The sequence below is a fragment of the Eleutherodactylus coqui genome, chromosome 1 (genome assembly GCF_035609145.1).
Source record: "Eleutherodactylus coqui strain aEleCoq1 chromosome 1, aEleCoq1.hap1, whole genome shotgun sequence".
Taxonomy (NCBI): domain Eukaryota; kingdom Metazoa; phylum Chordata; class Amphibia; order Anura; family Eleutherodactylidae; genus Eleutherodactylus; species Eleutherodactylus coqui.
In genome coordinates, this window is record NC_089837.1 from 355,476,804 (window position 1) to 355,498,910 (window position 22,107).

General features: G+C 41.2%; 1 protein-coding gene across 2 annotated transcripts in view; it reads right to left on the reverse strand.

Annotated features, from left to right (window-relative positions):
• The window catches only part of GAS6 (growth arrest specific 6), a 96,909-nt gene that overhangs the window by 24,937 nt on the left and 49,865 nt on the right, over positions 1-22,107 (reverse strand). For both annotated transcript variants that reach the window (XM_066577233.1, XM_066577224.1), the window contains 3 exons: positions 16,950-17,072; positions 12,317-12,439; positions 1,760-1,885 (listed from right to left, as the gene is read on the reverse strand). In XM_066577233.1, the coding sequence (XP_066433330.1) occupies positions 1,760-1,885; positions 12,317-12,439; positions 16,950-17,072 (372 nt within the window). The remainder of the gene's footprint in view (positions 1-1,759; positions 1,886-12,316; positions 12,440-16,949; positions 17,073-22,107) is intronic.

A 22,107-nucleotide genomic window follows, 5' to 3' on the forward strand; every position in this document is an offset into this window, starting at 1 on the left:
GATGGGCCTCTATAGTACAACAGGTCATCAGGTGGGACAAAAAAAAAAAAAAAAAGGCAAATCTATAGATTCAATAATACACATACATATTTGTACCATGAAATTAATAAAGTACAGCTTACTAGATTTGTATTGGTGATTTTTATTCCCTGTAGTGGGCTAATTTTGTGGATTAATGTAAATATCGAGTAAAGTCTGTCCATTGAAAGTCTTGGGGTACTAAATGTCAATATACAGAGCCATATTATAAAGCAATATACATGTTTTGTCTTTATGTTCATTGTTAAGCTCTAGCAATGGAAAACCATGAGAACAATTTTTTAAGACAAAAGGAAATATTGTTGCAGATATCTAGCAATGTGAGACTTACATTGAATATATATTCAAAATGTGAAAGATTTGAATTCTAAGAAATATTTTAGATTCCTAGGCATATGCAGCACAGTTTGGGAACATCAGTGGCTTGCAGTAAATATTACAATTCTCTGATTAGGTTTATATTGTTTAAAATACTTGCAATGCAATAGCAGAAAATATTTAGAAATCTCAACCAACTAGCAGAGGGAATCTGTCAGGAGTTCCCTTATGCAGAAACTATGTCTCTTGCAGAAAAGTAAAGGGGTTTTCTCACAAAAATTACTGTATCTAGTTTATTTCAGCCCACAAATATAAACCTCTTTTGCTTTTACACTTAGGGAAAAAAAAATGTGTCTATCCCGAGATATTCCAGGACTAATGTTAGAACAGCACCACCTGCTTTTTCAGTTCTGTGTCCACCTCAGTAATGGTTTCAAGGTGGTCACACATGCTCAGTCTTGCTTCTCTCTGCTCCACTGGGTATATGGAGGACAGCTCTTTCTGATGTTGCTGCATCTTCTCTGATGTCAGGAGAGATGTTGGGTAAGTGATAAGAGACAACGTTACTGCAGAGAAGCGTGACCATCTTGGAACATTTACTAAGGTGGACACAGAAAGGCTCTTCAATAGAAACAGCAGGTGACATATTCTAACATTAGTCCTGAAATATCTGGGGATAGGAACATTTGCTTTAATAAGTGTTAATACAAATAATGTTTAAAATTATGCGCTGGATTTAATTAGAAACAATGTTTTTTATAGGAGAACTCCTTTAAAGGGGTTGTCCCGCGCCGAAACGGGTTTTTTTTTTTATTCAATAGGCCCCCCGTTCGGCGCGAGACAAACCCAATGCACGTGTTAAAAAAAACAAAAACGTTTAGTACTTACCCGAATCCCCGCGCTGCGGCGACTTCTTCCTTACCTTACTAAGATGGCCGCCAGGATCTTCACCCGCGATGCACCGCGGGTCTTCTCCCATGGTGCGCCGTGGGCTCTGTGCGGTCCATTGCCGATTCCAGCCTCCTGATTGGCTGGAATCGGCACACGTGACGGGGCGGAGCTACGAGGACCAGCTCTCCGGCACGAGCGGCCCCATTCACCAGGGAGAAGACCGGACTGTGCAAGCGCGTCTAATCGGGCGATTAGACGCTGAAATTAGACGGCACCATGGCGACGGGGACGCCAGCAACGGAACAGGTAAGTGAATAACTTCTGTATGGCTCATAATTAATGCACGATGTACATTACAAAGTGCATTAATATGGCCATACAGAAGTGCTGAACCCCACTTGCTTTCGCGGGACAACCCCTTTAAGTCAACTATTAAATGGGATTTGTAAAGAATAAATCATTTTAATGCATGGTTCTGAAAATGGCATTACTCTGATTAAGATAAGCATACCTTGACAACTTTTAGTTGATTCGTCGTACACGAAACCCTCTTCACAAAGACAAGTGTAAGTACTTGGCATATTCTTGCATTCTGCTGTTCCACAGATGTCCGGTGATATCCTACATTCATCAATATCTACAAAACAATTTTCTTCAGTTATTTAAGACAATACAAATACTGTATTTTAAAGTAAGAGCAGTTCAGGCACCTGCAAACGCTTTCCATCAGATCTTGCAGTAATAAAACCTTTGAGACAAAAAAGTGTCTTGCTGTGATACTAGCAGCAACTACTAGTAGTTAGAATCAGAATAGTAAATATTGGACTACATGTGCAAGTGACCCATCATGCAAACGGAAGATGGATCAATGCCACTGTAGCACCACCTCTTGGATGTCAGCACCCCTGCAAGTCAATGCCGATCTTCCCATTTGCATAAATTTCCCAGAAGAGCATAGATGGCCTTATGTCTCCTCACTAAGTACTTTCACGAAGCAGAAAACATACCCTTCCTGATCCACATCAAAGGCCTCTCACCTAGACAAGCCAGCAAACCTATTGCACACTGATGAAGGGAAAAAACCACAAAACAGCTGTCTGTGTATGGTTATCTTTTCCTTCTGGAGAAGACTTTGGCTTATATTCCCAGTCATTGGTACAAGGAGTGTTAAAAAGTCTGACACTGACTTCCAGTAGGTAACACTGCAGAGGTATTGTTCCATCTTCATAGATAGGAGCATAGATGGCCCTATAAGTCTCCCCACTAGATGCTCTCTCTAAGAAGAAACCATAGCCTTCCTGAGCCAGGTGACCCATAACATTACTATAGGACTTACTGAAAAGGTTATTTATTAACCTTTGGGTGTAGATTTTAAGTAATTCAGTCAGAGAGGTCTGTTTAGACACTATAATAAATAATCATAAATAATGTAGCTTTCACTTTTTTTTGGTATTGATCACCAGCAGAGGGTATTATTTATAGAAACAAATGAGACATGTCTGTTATGTTTATTTTGAAATTCTGAATATAAATTTATAAAAACCCTCCAAAGTAAAAAAAAAACTACATTGGAAAAAATACAACCTAAGGCTGGATTGACACGAACGTATATCGGCTCGGTTTTCACGCCGAGACGATATACGGTGTCCTCATCTGCAGGGAAGGGGGGAGGGGAGGATGGAAGAGCCAGGAGCAGGAACTGAGCTCCCGCCCCCTCTCTGCCTCCTCTCCACCCCCTCTCTGCCCCTCTGCACTATTTGCAATGAAAAGAGGCAGGACGGGGGTGGGGCTAAGTTTCTCGAATTAGCCCCGCCCCCTTCCCGCCTCTCCACATTGCAAATAGTGCAGAGGGGCGGAGAGGAGGCAGAGAGGGTGCGGGAGCTCAGTTCCTCCTCCTGGCTCTTCCATCCTCTCCCCCTGCAGATGAGGACACCGTATATCGGCTCGACGTGAAAACCGAGCCGATATATGTTCGTGTGAATCCAGCCTAACGTATCTTCCATGCTTCCTATTCCCTTCCTATTTCAGGACTTTCTGTAGGAAAAAATAGGTATAAAACATATTTGTCACACCGAATGAATATGGATAAACGTTTATTATCCCCAAAACCTACAATTACCCTACATACTGTGTATATGTCTTGAGCTCTTAAAAATGCTTGGTATGTACATTATTTTTGCATTCACGTAAAGATGCTCATCAATATAATCAGAAAAAAAAGTGCAATGGTTGGAATGCTGACCCTGTGGATTCTGCAATTTACAAATGTATTTTCTATTGTAATATCAGATTGCATGCCACAATCCTAGCGTTTAATCCGTAATGATCAGGGAAAAAAAGATAGTACTCAGTCTGTTATGACTAAGGCTAGTTTCACATGGCGAGGGCGAAATCACAGCCAGATAACACCCTCGCCATCCATGTAAAAGCCACAGTGATGCAAGGCATTTTCACAGCCGCTGCAGAGGAATTGCGGAGTTCTCCCATTGCTCTTAATGGGGCAGACGTTGCTGCCACCGACCCCATTGGAAACATTGAGCAATAACGCAGTGAGATAGGACATGCTGCGATGCGTTTCCTGCATAGCATCACATTGCGGTGCCATGCAGGAAAACATTGCTAATGTATATTTGAATGGGGTTCATATTTGAGCGAGATTTTATTGGCCATGTGAAACCAGCCTGAGGGGGTATTTACACAGAGTGGTTTGGTTGTGGTAAAAACCACACCAAATAGAGCATCAGGCAAAACTGCGGTACAAACCTGCTACTTTTGCAATACTGCGTCAATGAGGCACTCGGCCGATGTGTGACAATAAGGGCCTCATGTCCACGAATGGGTCGGATTCCGACGGACAGGAGCCCGCAGCAGAATCCCACTCTGCCAGCGACAAGAGGACATTACTTACCCATCTGGATTCTCTGCATGGCTGTGCGGGTCTTCCATCTTCTCCATTGCGGATGTGGGCGGGCGCACCGCCGCACATGCACAGTGGATTTTTTTCTCTTTAAATCTCCTGCTTTCCCGCAGGATCCGCAGCTCGTCTGCAGTGTCAGCTGCGGGAGGGCCACACATCGGACGGCTTCCATTGACAAGCAAAATAGAGCATGCTGCAATTCGTTTTCCAGAACCAAAAGGTCCGCAAATAAAATCCGCATGCTTAAATTCAGTTGCGGGCGCCCATGATTGTCTATCGGCGGCTTGAACTGCAGATCTGCAATTTCATTCCGCCCTTCGATACTGGGCCTAATAGTAATTTTCTCTGGGTTCATTAATGTTTTCATTATCTGTATGGTCAACTTAAGTCAAATGTTGCATAAGTCCATGAGCGCTGTGTCATGTGTTCGTAATACGGACCTGTCACAGATGACATTGCAATTGCATCATTGTTTGATCTGTATTTTCTTCCGTATTTGTCATCATTGGTTTTATTTTCATCTGGGCAAATGAGGATCTGTATTTGGTCAGTAGAAAATATTACTAATGAGTGCAACTACGGAGACAAACAGCGCATATGCTTGGTTTTTAAAACAGGGTAATGAAAAAATACAGCCATGTAAATACATACATAGATTTACATTGACTCTGTATTACAGTCCGCAAAACTTGAACCCAATCTGGAATATCAAATCCCTCAACTGACTGTAGGAGTAGCTTCTATAGGATTATGGCAGTATACTATGTCAAGATGAATGTCCTGAATAAATTGGGCTTTTCTAATATTGGAATTTACAATCTATTGCATAACATGAAAATATTTTCAGCGTATTGTTAAAAACAACAAGAAATAGAAAACAACACATTCCCAAATATATCAGGAAATAATTCCAGGAATACGTGTGGATTGCTGATACTTCTTTGGTAAACCACTAGAGAGAAGTAATTCATTTCATTGGTAAGCAGCTGGAGGATTTGTAAACATTGGCCTATTTCTGAGAAATCATACGGGTGCTCCAACGGCAGGAGACTAGGAAAATATACATGTCCGGTCTTGTTTTTCATTGCAGCTCGGTGCAGAAATGCTGCGTGTTAAAATCATAGAGCTGTTGGCTACAGTGTCCACCGCTGCAGACATTAATCCTCTCTCCAATGCACACGCCAGCCCACCACTGAAAAATAATACTCGCTGGCTAATAGAACTGGAAGACTTTAACGCCACAAGTCCTTTTTCTTTTTTCTTTCAGCCACAGAAAACAAACAGCCGTTCTGGCATCAAACAATATCCCTTTAAACGTTCCAAAGCAATATTCAGTGTGCATGACTAGCGGAGACAATGAGGGAAATTAGTGCCATTAGCCAAAGAATTAGGTTGGTTCTGAGTGTCAGATTAATTATGAAGGTCTGCTGCTTGTTTCACCCCTACAAAGTATTTTGATTGCTTTTTACAAGCTTTCTGCCATATTTTGGAATTTTTACAAGACTTGGCACTTGTTTTTCTATGAATTCGGACAGCATGCCCGAGGGCAATATTATGCCAGGTTCACACATTGTGTTGTGGGGCAGTTAAAATCTGCAAGGAAACTACCAAGTAAAACTTGTCACAGAAAAAGACAGAAAGGGACATTACCTCATTATATGCATTTTTATAGTAGTTTTACTGTGCTTGTAATTTTCATTTAAGAAACAGGTCAGTAAGGATTACTTCTATTGAAAACTGGGATTGTAGTAGCACATGGTAATTTTTACATGTGATTTTTAGTACTGGAGTGTAGTCAATGAGCAGAAATTCAGAAAAACAATAGCACATACGGCAGTTTTGAAGGAGAACTGCAGAAAGCCCTTAAAAACACATTGGGGAACATTGTAATTTCCACCATTTATTTTTTAGAAGCCCTTTGGAAAATTAAATAAGGTACCTGAGGTACTGGTGTATCTTGGCACCACCAGAAGCTACGGGTGTGACAAGAGGAACGCCCCTGTCTCACCCCTAGTTCCCGATAGGTGCAAGAATTTAAGGTCCTGGAAGGTCCGAGGATGTATTATGTCCCAGCCCTGTGACAGTACTCCCCGGCCTCAGTGTAAGTTGCCATTGCTGTGCGTCCCCCGCCGATGTGGCCTCCCTGCAGCAGTGAGTCACTGTCCCCCGCCGCGCTGAATGTAGTCCATGCTGTCGTCCTGCTGTGGTACTCTGCCGGCGCCGCCTCTCACACCATTTTGTCCTCCCTGCTGTCCTGTGCTGGTACTCGGAGGCCGCTGGCACTCTGTCACTGTCCCCCCCCACATTGTATGGCCTCCCAGCTCTCCTGCTCCTACTGCAAAAGGCTGCGGCCACTGGGGGTGATTCTCTGTCCCACAGCGCCGTTTGCTCCATGCTGCAGCAGCACCAGGGAAGGCGCTTGAAGCCGCTGTGGTGTCCCTGCTGACACGGCCCTCTCAGGTGAATGGGTCGCGGCACCAGGGAAGGAGATTGAAGGCGCAGAGCTGTTCCTGATGGCGACACTGCTGTGCGCTTTGGGGAACGAACTTTCAGCTTAGCCTGGCTGGCTGCAGCGGGGGCTGCGGTATGTTTCTTAAACCACGCATTGTGGCTGGCCTCCGGGCAAGGACCTTGCAGGTGGGGCTGGTTGCCTTCCTGCAGCAAGGGAAGCTGTATGCTTTCCCCATTAAGCATTATTGGGCTGCCAGGACCTGCAGCCCATCCACCTTTGCAGCTAATCAGGTACAGGGGGCGTCACCCCCTGTCAATCTTGACTCCACCAGTACTTCCTGGTGGCGTCAAGATACACTAGTACCGTGATGGGGTATTGCAAAAATATGAGTTATCAGGGTTGGAGGAGACTGAGGAAATTCCCTTTGCCCTGATCTGTGTCACAGTAGCAAAGTATAAAAATATTGAGAGCGGGCAAAAAGTGAGTAGAGTCAGAAGGAGAGTCAGAAGTAGAGAGAGAAGGGGAGTCAAGTCAGAAGGAGGGGGAGGAGAGGTTCTGCAGCCAGAGGAGTGCAGGAGAAGATATCATTTCTGCTGGCATCCTCCCTGTCTGACACTGCAGAAGCTTGCTGACAACTTCAAGGAACCCCTTGTGCTGTTGATCGTTCACCTACTAAGCTAAGAGGAGCCAGCGCTTGCCTTCAAGACCAGAAATCCTTCCAAGCGGTGCTTTCCCTCTGTGCTTTCACCGAACAGCCAGAAAAGACACAGCACTACAAGCTGCTGACACCAGAGAACCTACAGATGGTCCTGCTGAGTGAGCACTGGAGAATTTTAGGTCGTGCTTCAGGCTGATAATTTACTCTTAGTTGGACCAAATGGGTTTCCTTTCCAGAGCTTATTTGTCAGGCTATCAATGTGTTCAACTGTGTTTACTCATGTTCAAGATTCCTTCAGACTGCCACGTTCAAATTTAATGGTGGGCCTGCAGTTCACCTAAATGCGTGTGATAATCTTATTTCTTAACAAAATTAATTTCAACCAGACACTGGCATCATGGCTTTCCACTACACGACCAAACCCGGTTGTCTTCCTTTACCTGTGTGCAAGATTGTATAGCGAGAGCTGCACTAATTGCCACCATGACACAGCTTCTTAACCACGCCTTAGAAACCGCTCAGAGTGCAGGCCTCTTGCTGCTTTTCGGAGATTGCACTGTCATTTTCTGATAGTTTGGGCTTTGACTGCCAGGACCGTAACGGATCGGGAGAATGAAGGGGCCACAGAACTAGCTTAGTGCTGCACCCCTTCACTGTTTTTTCTAGCAAGGCAGCGCAACTGACTATCCAGTGTGTAGGAAATGGCAAGATAGAATGCAATGTGCCCAGCAATTATGTGGGCAGCGCTAGGTCAAAACAGGTTTTCAATCTCAGAATGTAAAAGACAAGTATTTCCTTTCACTGACTGTAAAACGGAGGTCTTGAAAATGATTTGAAATGCAAAGCATAAAAAGTTACATATATTTAAAAGTACGACGACTGGGCTTTATTTACATAAAATCACTGCAATTAATAAAATTCTGTCCTCATGAATACTAGGCAATGCATCTGCAATGTCATTGGTCCACAGCAAATCAGCGAATAAGTGAAATGACAGGCTTAAAAGTGATGCGTTAGATGTAGGACCCGTCTATAGCTTATATTAAGGAATTGCATTATTCACTGGCCCTATAAAGAAAGCTAAAGGTTTAAGATCTAAAGCTAGGGCTGTACCTAGGATTTCTGTAATAAGATTTTTTTGTTAATGAGTAATCAGAACCTCCATAGTTGGTCTAAGCAACAGCGGTTTGGGTTCCTAGAGAACTGGACAGACTTTGCTGTTGGCTACAGGCTCTACCATAGGGACAGGCTGCATCTCAATGGGGAGAGTGAAGCTGTGCTGTGGCAGAGGGGGATTAGAAGGTTAGAGGAATGTTTAAACTAGGGACTGGGGAGGACGACAACAAGATATTCTGGGGAATAGGGAAAAAACAGTGTAGACAGTTCTGGGATTAAGGAATGGAAATGGGGGTCGAACAGGGGGTGGGGTTAGTATAGTTAGAACTGACAGGAGCATAAGTAGCATAATGAATACAAATAACTACAAACCATATAAACTTTATGGCAACAAATGCAAGAAGTCTGATTAGTAAAGTGGATGAGCTTGAAATGAAAATGTCTAAAGAAAAATACGATATAGTAGGAATAACGGAAATAGCTTGATGAAGAATGCAACTGGGCGGTATATTTACAGGGTTAGAACCTCTTCAGAAGGGAGTATGGAAACCTGAAAAGGGGGACGGATATTAAAATCTACCTAATGCAGAGACTACGAGATGTAGGTGTAGGAGATGAACACGTGAAATCTTTATGGGTAGAAATACAGGGAGGGAAGACCGCTCTGAAGTAATTATGGGGGACTACCTTACCAAACTTGTAAGGGAGCCAACTAGGAGGGCCATTCTGGACTTATTATCAACCAACATACTGGACAGAAATCACAGGGGTGCAGCTTGAGGGACACTTTGGAAATAGTGACCACAATATAATTAATTTTCAGTTGTCATTCAATGGGAAGCCTTATCAGGGCGTGACAAAAAAACAGAACCTTAGTAAAGCAAAATTCAGCTCAAAATTACTCTCAACAACATTAAATTGAAAATGCCCCCAAAAATAACAGTACAGGCGACAAATGGGAGAAGTTTAAAAACATCCTAAATACTTCATAAGAGCAGTTCATACCCTTCAAAAATAAAAGAACTGCGAATAGAAATAAACCAATGTGGTTCAACAAGACGGTAAGGGGGGCAATAAGTGAAAAAAAGAAAGCATTTAAATTACTAAAACAAGAAGGCAGTGAAGAAGTGCTAAAAGGGACTATATTGCATCGCCAATGTGGTTCCAATATACAAGAAGGGGTCAAGAAGAGAGACTGATCACTACTGGCCGGTAAGTCTCACATCAATAATTGGAAAAATTGGACAGCGAGGGTACTCTATGTCTAGAGGAAAGAAGGTTTCATCACCAACACAGAAGGGGGTACTTCACTGTAAGAGCAGTGAGACTGTGGAACGCTCTTCCTGAGGATGTAGTGATGGCAACAACAAAAAAAAAAAAAATAGGAGGTGGTTAAAAGGGGACTAGACGTCTTTTTAGAGCACTACGATATTACATGATATCGACATTAAATAACCAGAAGGCTTGTTGATCTCAAATGTTTATCTAGATATATCACTGTGTTGACACCTAAAAATTAACTTTTCTTTGAAACCTGACGAGTCGTTTGCATGACTGAAACGCATGTCGAACCAATCTGAACCAACATACGATTCGATCTATGTGAATCTTTATGGATGCTGATATTCCACCTATTTTCAGTATCAAACATTTGTTGATAATTTTGTACCAGCTTACAGTGTTGTAAGACAATATCAGCACACACTATCCAAGATCCATGACTCGGTTGAGGATTTAACAGTACTATTGAAGGATTCTTGGGTTTTTAACCCTGTTATCCCTGTCGTGATTTACTTGTATGATTAGGGGCAATCTTTATTTGGCCCTGTCTGCAAGTCATTAATTTGAGTTGAGAGGTGCCCTGTTTGATCAGTGATTTTTAGCTAAGGCTCCCTACTCTTCTTTTCTAAGGATTTGAGTGTGCTGGTTGGCAGGTTTATTCTGCCAAGATAATAGGATTGGGGAAGCATAATTCTATTCTAGCTTCACCCCTCTTTCTTTACAGTGTGTTCTGTTTTCGTTTTGTGTGGCTCACTATTTTAAAAGGTTTCAATAAAAGTTAATTTTTAGGGGTCAACACTTTGATATACCTTTATAATATTAATTGATTCTTCTGACTCAGTGATTTACCTTAAATGTTGATCTAGGGATTATTCCAACTAGGGATCTAGGGATTATTCCATTATGGAGTCGGTAAGGAATTTTTTACCCCTAGACTGGGGGTAAATTGGCTTCTGCCTCATTGGGAGTTTTCGCCTTTAACAAGGGAGGGTGGAAACAGACTAAATTTGATGGACATTTGTCTTTTTTCAGCCTAGCATACTATGTTAACAAGTGATTTTCAAGAAATTTCCAAGCAATATTTATACCACACTACAGAGAAATAAAAGCAGCTGCTATTTAAAATCGTTCTGAGCATATAGAGATTATAAAAAGTAGTAACTTGCTTGACTGCAGTGACTGTGACAACGTAATGCATTCTCATGGAGAAAACTTTTACAGCAATTTTTGTAGAAAGACAAAAAGTCATGCTACATGGCAGCAATAGGGATAGTACAACTAAAGATTGCTGTGCAGCACCGCGACATCGCTGATCTCAATGTAGTTGCAGGTTGTTATGTCCATGAAGCAAAAAAAATCCAATCTCGATGGAACAATGTCATCACAGAGCAAAATCACAGTTCTACACAGCGATCTTTGGTTACACAACCCCTGTCGCAGCGAAATTCGCTATTTAGCCGTAGCAAAGGATTTTCTGGTGACAGAAGCAATGGTGGTACAGTGGTGCTCAGTGTAAAAAGATAATGTTCAATTCATATGAAAGAAGATCGATCCACGGCACTCATCCTTAATTAATAAAAAAAAAGTTTAGGGTCCTTGTAGACAGGAAGATTGTTGGGCACTCATGTGCAAAAAGTTGTCCCAGCAATTTTCGCTCTTGTACTTTCATGCAGGAGCGATAATCGCTCAGTGAATGGAGGCGGAGCAGCCAGAGATCACTTACACTGCCTGCCTTCATTCACAGCAAACAGGCAGATGTACATAGATGAAAGATTGTCTGTTCACACAGGCCGTCGTCAATTGATTTTTATGCCTTCCTAAAGTGGACGACAAACAATTAGCGAACGAAATTATTGTTAGTCAGTGGAGAAGATTACACCAAATGTTTATTGCTCAGATCTAGTGATAATCAGAGCGATATCATCCAATGTAAAAGGGCCGTTACTCCATAGGATAAAACCTTGGGTACTGATGTAGAGGTAAATGCCCCCCCCCCCGCCCCCTGCCCTACTGAAGGAGAAATATCCTTAGATCACATGAAGATTTGTCCTGTTAAATAAAGTCCTTGATTGTTAAGCAATGAGTGCTGTGGACATTTCTTCTTATTTTATTGATGGGAATACCATTTAAAGTGTATTCCCATCTTGGACCCGCTGCTCTTTTTTCACTGGCCACTCTATCCAGGCTCCAAGTCGTAAACTGTTTTACTGAAACAGAGCAATCCGTGCTACCCCATTTCCGTAACTTCCATGGAAATGAATGGGAGTTATGTAAACAGCTTAATACAGAGAGCAATGTTGTTTCAATAACTTCTGAGATTTGTGAGCATCTTGGCAAGGGTGCTTGGCGGGGCGACCTCTCTTCATACAGCACAGGCGTCAGCTGTTTATTACAACTGACACCCGCGGGCAATAGCTGCGATCAGCCGTGCGGCCGATCGCGGCTATTAACCCTTTAAATTTTTGAAGGGGGGAGAAAAAAAAACGAAAATGGAAAAAAGAAAAAGGGGGCCGTGTCATTAAGAGGTTAAAGATTGCTATTGAAATATAGTCCAGTGAATTCTTCTAGTGTGGCATAAACTAATAGGCAGACATACTCTCCCTCCCCCTTCCTTCCTGAAAGAAAAAAAGACAATAAAACTCACCTGCACAAGTTCTGTTGTCCGCTAGAAGACTATAGCCACTCCGGCAAAAACAGTGATATGTTCCAGGTCTGTTGATACAATAATGGGAACATCCTCCTTTCTGGGCAGCACATTCATTTATATCTGGGGAAAAGACAAGAAAACTTTTTGCACATGCAAACTGAGACTGTATATTGGTAACTTCTTATGATAATAATGGTGGCCAGTGTATTCATAAGAGCAATGGAATCTCACAACTGGCGTTGCTTGCTTTCTTAATTCCTGTATAGAGCTTGGTCTGGCTACTCATGTCTAGAAAAGTTAAGGTCCATTTACACGCACAGATAATCGTTAAAAATTTGTCATTTAATCATTTTGCATAGGTACTAATAGGCTAATCAGCCTATTAGTAGCTAACTAGCTTCATTCGCATGTATTTAGAGAACAGCGGGTGGTCTGTTCTCTAAATATATTGCTATTGTTCTCCAGCAGAACAGCTGCTGCAAAAGTGTTATCAGCCTTGCCGGCAGAGAACTCAGTGTGCGGTCCCTCTTAGCAGTCCCGATGGATAGTAAGCGGAGCTGAACTCAGCGATGGACGAAATGTGAACGGTAAGTGCACGATGGACACCCATTTACACACAACGATTACACAGGTCTGCAAAAAAACCTTTTTTTAAACTTGTTTTGATTTTGTTAAATCATCTTTATGTAGTTTTTTGCACAGATTTCAAAAATGACATGGGTTTTTTTCTATCACATAAGACTTGCCTACAAAATAAAGTTGAAGTATTTGGAAAAAATACAAAAAATGGAAAATTATTTATTTGTTTTTATTATTTTAACATGAAGTAAAAGCAAAAAAAAACAATACCTAGCTAAAATAAGCATAATAGTGATACACATGTGTTGCAAAGTTATTATAAGTCTTTGTAAAAACGTTTTCTTTTTCCATCAAAGCTTCTTTTGGTACTTTTTCGGCTGTGTTCTTGTGAATTTTCCCTTTTTAACATCCAACAGTTGTCTGCCATCATGTTGACATTCCATCGACCTTGGTATCCGCGCTCCATTTCTTTTAGATCTTGATGTAAACGTTCTCCTTGTTCCTTACTTACAGCCCCAAGATTTTCTGGAAAGTAGTCCAGATGTGAGTGAAGGAAATGGACTTTGACACTCATGTTGCAGCCCAAGATTTTGTAGTTTTGTAACAATTCAGCAACCAAAGTTTTGTAGTTTGGGTCTTTTTTATTTCCAAGAAAGCCTGTTACAACAAGTTTAAATGAATTCCAGGCATTTTTTTCTTCCATTTCCATTTTAGTGACAAAGATTTCATCCTTTTAAAAGTTTTCTTATGTCAGGCCCAACAAAGACTCCCTCTTTCAGCTTAGCATCTGATAGACCAGGAAACTGTTCACAAAGATACTTGAAACACTCTCCTTTGTGTAATGCTTTCACAAACTGTTTCATTAGTCCCAATTTGATATGAAGTGGTGGTAGTAAGATCTTTTTAGGATCCACTAAACTTTGTCTTTCAACATTTTTAACTCCAGGAATAAGAGCCTTTCTGATTGGTCAGGTCTGCTTGACATAGTGTTGTTTCCTGTCACGGCTATCATATTCACAGAGGAAACATGGAAACTTTGTGTAACCACTTTGTTGACCTAGTAACATGGAAATAACTTTCAAATCCCCACAAATGGTCCATTTATGGTCAGAGTAGCTGAGCCTATTAAGAACAAACCCAAGATTTTCGTAGCATTCTTTCAAATGGACTGAGTGTCCAACAGGCACAGAAGCATATTGGTTACCATTGTGAAGAAGTACGGCTTTCAAACTCCTTTTTGACGAATCTATGAAAAGTCTCCATTCCTCTGGGTCATACGTTATGTTGAACATTTCCATGATTCCAGACACATTGTTACAGAAAACTAGTTCACCCTCTTGTGTAAAAAAAGGGACAAAATTCCTTTTCTCTAAGTCAGTACCATGAAAATGAAACACCGGAGGCTAACATATGTCTTTCTTCAAGTCTAGACCCTAACACTTCCGCTGAATCCTTTGGTAGGCTCAGATCTCGTACTAAATCGTTCAAGTCTGATTGAGAGAAAAGTTATGGGTCATTGGTACCTGGATCATAGCGGTTATCATTATCGCTGCTACTATGTGACATTTGGTCTAAATCGTCTAAAATATTGTCCAGGGTATCCGGAGGTGAAGGAATAGGCAAGTCAGGTCCATGAGGAACAGGGCGAATAGCCGAACGTATGTTGGTTGGGTACGAAATGTCCTTCCTGTTTTTTAAATTGAAACCTTGCACTGAACAAGAACAAAAATAACAGTCATCACTGTGATTTTTAGGCTCTCTCCAAACCATGGGTACTCCAAAACGAGACGATTTCTTCTTACCTTGGAACCATTGTCTCAGTTCTTCAACACACACAGAACACACTATATGGGGAGCCCAAGATTTATCTTGGTCTCCTAATTTCATACCAAAGTATGCAAAATACACCTTCTGAACAAAATTAGAAATGTTCCTTTGTTGCTTCTTGACGGTATAAGACCCACAAATATAACAGAAACAGTTAGGAGAGTTGACACATCTTCTAGTAGCCATTTCTTCTAAAAACTGTTTGATGCGTATACCACAGTGGCTGGCTCCACACGGAGTCACTGACTGCAGTCAAGGTCACGCCTAGCAGACAGTTTAGATTCGTTGTCGTACGCGTACCGAACCTGAAAAACCCTGAAAATAAGAAAATTTCAGGTGAAATTTGTGACTTATCTAGGGGTGATGGAATTTTTTCACTATTTTTACCGTAATCGGCACAAAAAATACTGTTAAACCCACTAATTAAATATGCTACAATTTTTTCATCGCAGACCTGTGTTATTGCTCATAAGATGGCTTTTGAGCAAATTCTGAGCGAATTATTGCGTGTAAAAGGGCTTTACATCAGAAACGGAACAAACTTTTGAAATAGGAAATAACAAACTATTCTATGTTCCCTGCATTATAAAAATTCAGCTAATTTTTAACCCCTCAAGGACACAGCCCTTTTTTTCCCTTTTTAATTTTTGGTTTATCCTTTTCCCTTTGAAAAAATCATGTTTTTTTTTTTTTCATTGTAGCTGTCTGAGGTCTTGTTTTTTGCAGAACGGGTTGTATTTTTTAGTCGTACTATTTAATGCACCATATAACGTACTGAAAAACTTTTTTTTTTAAAGTGGAGTGAAATTGAAAAAAAAAAATGCAATTCCGACAACTTGGGGGGGGGGGGGGGGGTCTTGCTTCTAGGGCATACACATTCTATAGGTCAGTACAATTACTACAATACCAAGTTTATTTAGTTGTTTTTTTTGTTCTACTTTTAAAAATAAAATATCTTTGAAAAAAAAATTTAATTATTTTCTGCCGCAATCTTCTGACAGCCATAGCTTTCTTATTTTAACATAGACATAGTTGTTTGGGGGCTCGGTTTTTGCAGGACGTCCTGTAGTCTCTATTGGAGTACATTTGACTTTTTAAATCACTTTTTATTAAATTTTTTTCTTGAACACTGAGTGACCAAAAAAGTGCAATAATGACACTATGTATTGTTTTTCAGATAATATTCACCACACGAGATAAATGCCTTACTTTAACGGATTGGACTTTTACGGATGCACTGATACCAAATGTTTTATGGGTTTCTCTATTGTGATTTTTTAAATTTATTACGACTAATTTTTTAAAAATACATTAAAAAAACTTTTTTTAACTGATTTTTACATTTTTTTTTTTAGCCCCTATAGGGGACTTGAATTTGTGCTGATTTGATTGTTCCTGTAGTAGGATGTAATACCATAGTATTACATTATAATGTGATCTAACAGGCAGTCTATCAAGCCACTCATTGCGGGGTGGGGGGTGCTTATAAATACTGCTGACACAATGGCATTTAAAGGGTTAACAGCTGCGATCAGCGTGAGCACCGATTGTGGCTGTTGCTGGTGGGCGTCAGCTGTGAGAAACAGCCAGCAAATGCATTGTATGGAGCAGAATTGGCTATATATACTCCTGACATCTAGTTATTTTATTAGACTTCAAAAAGTTATCAAGAAAGCAAAAACAAATGAAGGTTAAATGTGTGTTCAATTAATGCTGTTATAGTGAACCTGCCACATGACCTGTCTAAATCAATGAGCGCTGCAGTTACAATTGCCGACCACTACACAGGGTTCGAAGCAGGGGCTTCCGCTCCGACACCTATGAGTACTGGCGTTGTCACAGCAGGTGCTCGATCATGTGATGAGTCACGATAGGTCGTCAATAGTTTTTTTGTGGAAAACCCGTGTAAGGGTCACTGTCTTACATAATGTAATATTTGTACATGCCATTGCTTTTTACATACTTACATATTTTAATACCATAGAGATCATTTTAATATATGACCAACATTTATAAATATTTTACTTTATCATTTTGTAACATTATCAAATGCAGTAGGGCACAATTTTTCAATCATGTTTTTTTGTTATTTTCTCATTTAGTTTGACTGAAGTCCTATGGAAAAACACTGGTAATGCGATATCGCAGCACATGGCAGCAAATAACATTCTAGATACGTTTGCTTATGAACAAAAATGCACACAGAAAATTGCATCTTAAATACCAGTGCTACATGTTTTCCCCGTCCATCCTTTCTTGCAGCTACAGAAGAAGTCTCCACGCATATCCGAGCACTTAACAGAACCAGGGCCATGACATGGGTTTGTAGAACACTGATCCCGTAAATCTAAACGGAAGAAAGAAAAGAGAAAAAAAATTGCGATAAACAATCATCATAAAGATAGTCAGTTAAAATCTTCAAGCGTTACATAAGATCTGGTTGCTTCAATTATAGCCATTACGTTTCTATAAAGTTGTTTGTGGTACTGGTGTATCTGGTCTCCACCAGAAGAATGGTGAGGACTCAGGAGACAAGGTGAATGGCCAAGGAGAAATGAATAGTCCTACATCTGAGCAAGAGAAATAAAAAAAGCACAGAAAAAATTAAGCTAAGCATCACATGTGAAAAAGACTTGGGTATACTAATAGGTCACAGACTGAGTCAACAATGTGATGCAGTAGCAAAAAAGGCAAACACAATTTTGGGATGTATTAAGAGAAGCATAGAGTATAGATCACGTGAGGTCATTATCCCCCTCTACTCTTCCTTAGGCCCCCTGTCCACGGGCAAGGCGGAATATCGCTAGCGGGGAGCCCATCTCATCGTCAGGAGCCGATAGTCAGACCTCATCTGGAATACTATGTCCAGTTCTGGGCAGCCCAATTTAAAAAAAACACATCAACAAACTGGAGCAAGTTCAGAGAAGAGTTACCAAGATGGTGAGCAGTCTGCAAATCATGTCCTATGAGGAACGGTTAAAGGATCTTGGAATGTTTAGCTCACAAAAAAGAAGGCTGAGAGGAGACTTAATAGCAGTCTACAATTATCTGAAGGGCTGTCACAGTGCAGAGGGATCAGCCCTTTTCTCATTTGTACAAGAAAAGACTAAAAGCAATGGGATGAAACTGAAAGGGAGGAGACACAAATTAGATATTAGAAAAAAAACTTTCTGACAGTGATGGTAATCAATGAGTGGAACAGGTTGCCACAGGAGGGGGTGAGTTCTCCTTTAATTGAAGCCTTCAAAACAGAGATTGGACAGACATCTGTCTGGGATGATTTAGTGAATCTAGCATTGAGCAGGGGGTTGGACCAGATTGCCCTGGAGGTCCCTTCCAACTCTACTATTTTATTACCTCCTGTTTATAATTATATATGTGCAACTAATATATGTTATACATCCTGTATGTAGTGATATGGAATATGCTGTATACCCTGGCCTAGTATAACTGCTTGATTGATATTATTATATACAGTAAGATGTATATATATCTGCTGTATATAGCGAGATCGACCATGTGGTGTAACGTATGCTGAACCTTTGCACCTGGGCTCGAGCCTTTAGCTGTGCCCCTGGGTGGTCCTATCAGTAACTGACAGCTATCTGTGTATGACTGTACACACAGGGGAGAAAGCTGTCAATCGCTGATAGGACTGCCCATTGGACCACTTACGCTTAGAATGTGTAGAGGTTTAAATGAGTAAAGTACAAGTTCTACTGAATATTTCCCCATAAAACTATATATCAGTCTGCTCAGCTCCTCCGGCTCTATAATATGTTGACTGCAGTTTGGACAACATGTTCTAGCTGACAGATTAACTTTACACTTGCAAAATGCTTTTGCGTTAGTTTGATTATTCTTTTCATTTTTCTATCCAGCTTTGGTGGCCAAGTTTTCAATACTACCAACTGGGAGTGCTACCTTACTGGATGTCACTTTTGATTTTTTTCCCCTCAGGAAATAACATTAAGATGTACCATCATTAAAAAACGTCAGGCAGGGTATCGCTTGTTAAAAAGTCTGACATTGACTTGCAGGAATGCGGTCTATCACCAGGTGGCGCAGTAGAGGTATTGTTCCATCTTCCCATTTGACAAAGTGACAGTTTTACTATCAATTTCCAAAAAGCTAATTAAAGCGAATATAGCTTCACATTTTGTCATTTTAATAAAACTATCTACCACAGCTGAATAGAAAAAGGCCCATCTCTCCTTTTATGTAGATAAAACACAATCAGCTACTAATCAACTTTTCATTAGTAAAATATAACCAATTTTTTGCGGATATTGTATTTCTGAACAACTTATTTAGAAGGCCCTTGATCAATTTGCCCTTCAAGAAACATCTTGTACCTCCTTGAAGCAAGCCACCTGATTGCATTTTGTTTCATCTATGTACTATAATTGTAGCTTTGATTTTATATTAAGAGTTATCTCTGCTGAAAGGACTAGAATTTCAAGTTTTGCCGCAATGTAATATTAAACAAGGGGAAGAAGAAAAGGAAATTTCTATTTTGTTTTATAAACAGGGTCAACCTGGTCATGTGAAGACAAGTCTAAAGATATGGGAGGATCAACTAAGTTGTACGGAGATCTAACATGCAATAATCTAATCACAAAACTAAATAAGAGGGTGTTGAAAGAACGAGACATAAAAACATAAAAGGGAACCAAATATGTGCTCCAAGTGCATTACAGAAGACAATCACAGGTTTACATCTAGAATCAAAGCAAAGCTTTACAACAAACCCTGAAATGTTCTTAGTCATGTAATAGCCTTGCATTAGATATACAGTATATGTTAAAGGGGTTGTCCCGCGGCAGCAAGTGGGTCTATACACTTCTGTATGGCCATATTAATGCACTTTGTAATGTACATTGTGCATTAATTATGAGCCATACAGAAGTTATCAAAAGTTTTTCACTTACCTGCTCCGTTGCTGGCGTCCTCGTCTCCATGGTTGCCGTCTAATTTTCGCCGTCTAATGGCCAAATTAGACGCGCTTGCGCAGTCCGGGTCTTCTGCTTTCTCAGTGGGGCTCCGTGTAGCTCCGTGTAGCTCCAATCAGGAGGCTGGAATCGGCAATGGACCGCACAGAAGCCCTGCGGTCCACGGAGGGAGAAGATGCCGGCGGCTATCTTCACCGGGTAAGTAAGAAGTCACCGGAGCGCGGGGATTCAGGTAAGCGCTGTCCGGTGTTCTTTTTTAACCCCTGCATCGGGTTTGTCTCGCGCCGAACCGGGGGGGGGGGGGGGGGGGGGGGTTGAAAAAAAACAAAAAACAGTTTCGGCGCGGGACAACCCCTTTAAGTCTGTAAGACTACATGGGCTGAGTGTGAGAATATAAAGCGAATCCCCATGGCGCCGCAGAAGATCACAAGTGTTTTTTGTGATAAATGCAAAAGATTTTCCTCCTCCACCCTCAATAAGGTTATATTAAAACTGCAGTGATTGCGACATTCTGCAAACAATCTTCCCTTTTTTTCAGAAGGTAAGAGAGTTCATCCTGAAATCATGAAAAAAAAATAATCATAATGCAAGCTAGTTATTGCACGTGATCTTGCGGTGACAATTTATGCAAAATCACATCACATTACATAAGGTAGAGAAACGCTATCTTCTTCCCTTAGGGCCAATGTCCACAACCGGATTTCTGCCGCATTTTACGTAGCGGAAATCCGCGGCGTCACCCCAGAGCTATTAGGTTCTATTGAACCTAATAGCTCAATGTTCACGCTGAAGATTTCCATGCTCTATTTGCCGCGGGAATACGCGTGGCCGGCTACCATTGTAGTCGATGGAAGCCGGGCGTGACGCTATACTTCCGCTGTCCCCGCCCACCGTGTCATCGGCCACTGCCGGCATGTCATGCGCTGTACTGCGCATGCACGCCGACCCGGCAGACAGAATTCACACAGGAGATCCGGGAGGCGAGTATGGGGTTTTTTGGGGGTGCCGTAGTGGACTCCACTGCGATATTCCGCTGGAAGAGTCTGCTGTGGGCATGAGGCTTTAGGGAGAACACCTAGATGGTGAGAGAGGAGACTCAGAAGGCCATTCATGCTCCTCTGGGTAATATGCAAATAAGGAAGATGCAATAATAATACCTCCACAGTGCCACCTATTGGAAGGCCATGAAGGAGCATGAACGGCCTTTTGAGTCTCCTCACTTACAGTTTAGGTGCTCTCCCTGAGAAAAGATAGTGTTACTGACCCTTGTCCCACACCTCTCACTAGGTGGTGAAGGGCAAATACCCTGAAACAGCTGTCTGTGCATGGAGTCTGGTTTTGCTTTTAATTCCCAGTCATTGTTACAAGGCTTGTATAAAGAGTCAAACTTTGGTTTGAAGGAATGCTGCCTTCTAATAGGTGGCACTGTGGAGGTATTATTCCATCTCTCTTATTTGCATAAGGTAAAGAGTGATGGAGTTCCAGCCTAAAAGTAACAACAGAGAAACCTCTTTGAGATGACCACCCTAAATTGCATGGAAAGGCAGTCTTTGAGGGGAATTCCCAAAGAAGATGGCAATGATGCATAATATATATGCTGGTATTGAAAATCTGTTGTAGGAAATCTGGCCTGGATTAGGGGGTGGTTTTTCTCTAAAACGGGGGCTTTAGAAGGTGTTTCACTGTATTCAATCTAATGTTACATGCCACATAAAATACATATGTCCCGTTTCTTACAAGGGTATTTACTGCCCGTACTAACATAACAGGAAAAACTTGTGGCATTCTCCATTAGGCTCTATATGTGCTGCTGTATTCTTCTCTAGAAGCATTGCTATGGGCCCACATGCATTCTTACACAGAAGGTACATATACATTGCTGTGCAATGCATTGAAAACAAGCAATTGTATGCTCTTCCAGCAGATAACTTGCAAGATTAGTGGCCCAAGCAATGAGATGGGTTGATACGAGTAATTTGACAACTTATTTCTTTCCTCAATAAAAACGTAGTGTCATTATATAATTTCCCCTGGAAAATATTCTAACACCTTCCCATCCTGCTGCTGGACTGTTGTACCCATGAAGCTCTGTATTAGTGTGCTATGGTGATAGCGTGTGCTCAGAAGCTGGCCCATAACATAAGTTACAGGCAGACCGGCAGTGGAAATATGTCTAACAGCAGCCATTTAACCCTTCGATGCAGCATTTAATAACAACTGCAACATCTAAGTGGTACCTGCTTTGGGGGCCTTACAACCTAATAATCAACCCCAGGCCTGACATGGTTGTCAAATGTACAGTAAATGAAATACAAAAAATAATTAGAAAAGTATTATCGTGTATTATCTGAGAAATCAAGTCCTCTACTGGGAACGGAAAATAAAATTTAAATAAAAAAGGTTTTAAAAAATTTTTAAAAAAAGGAGAAA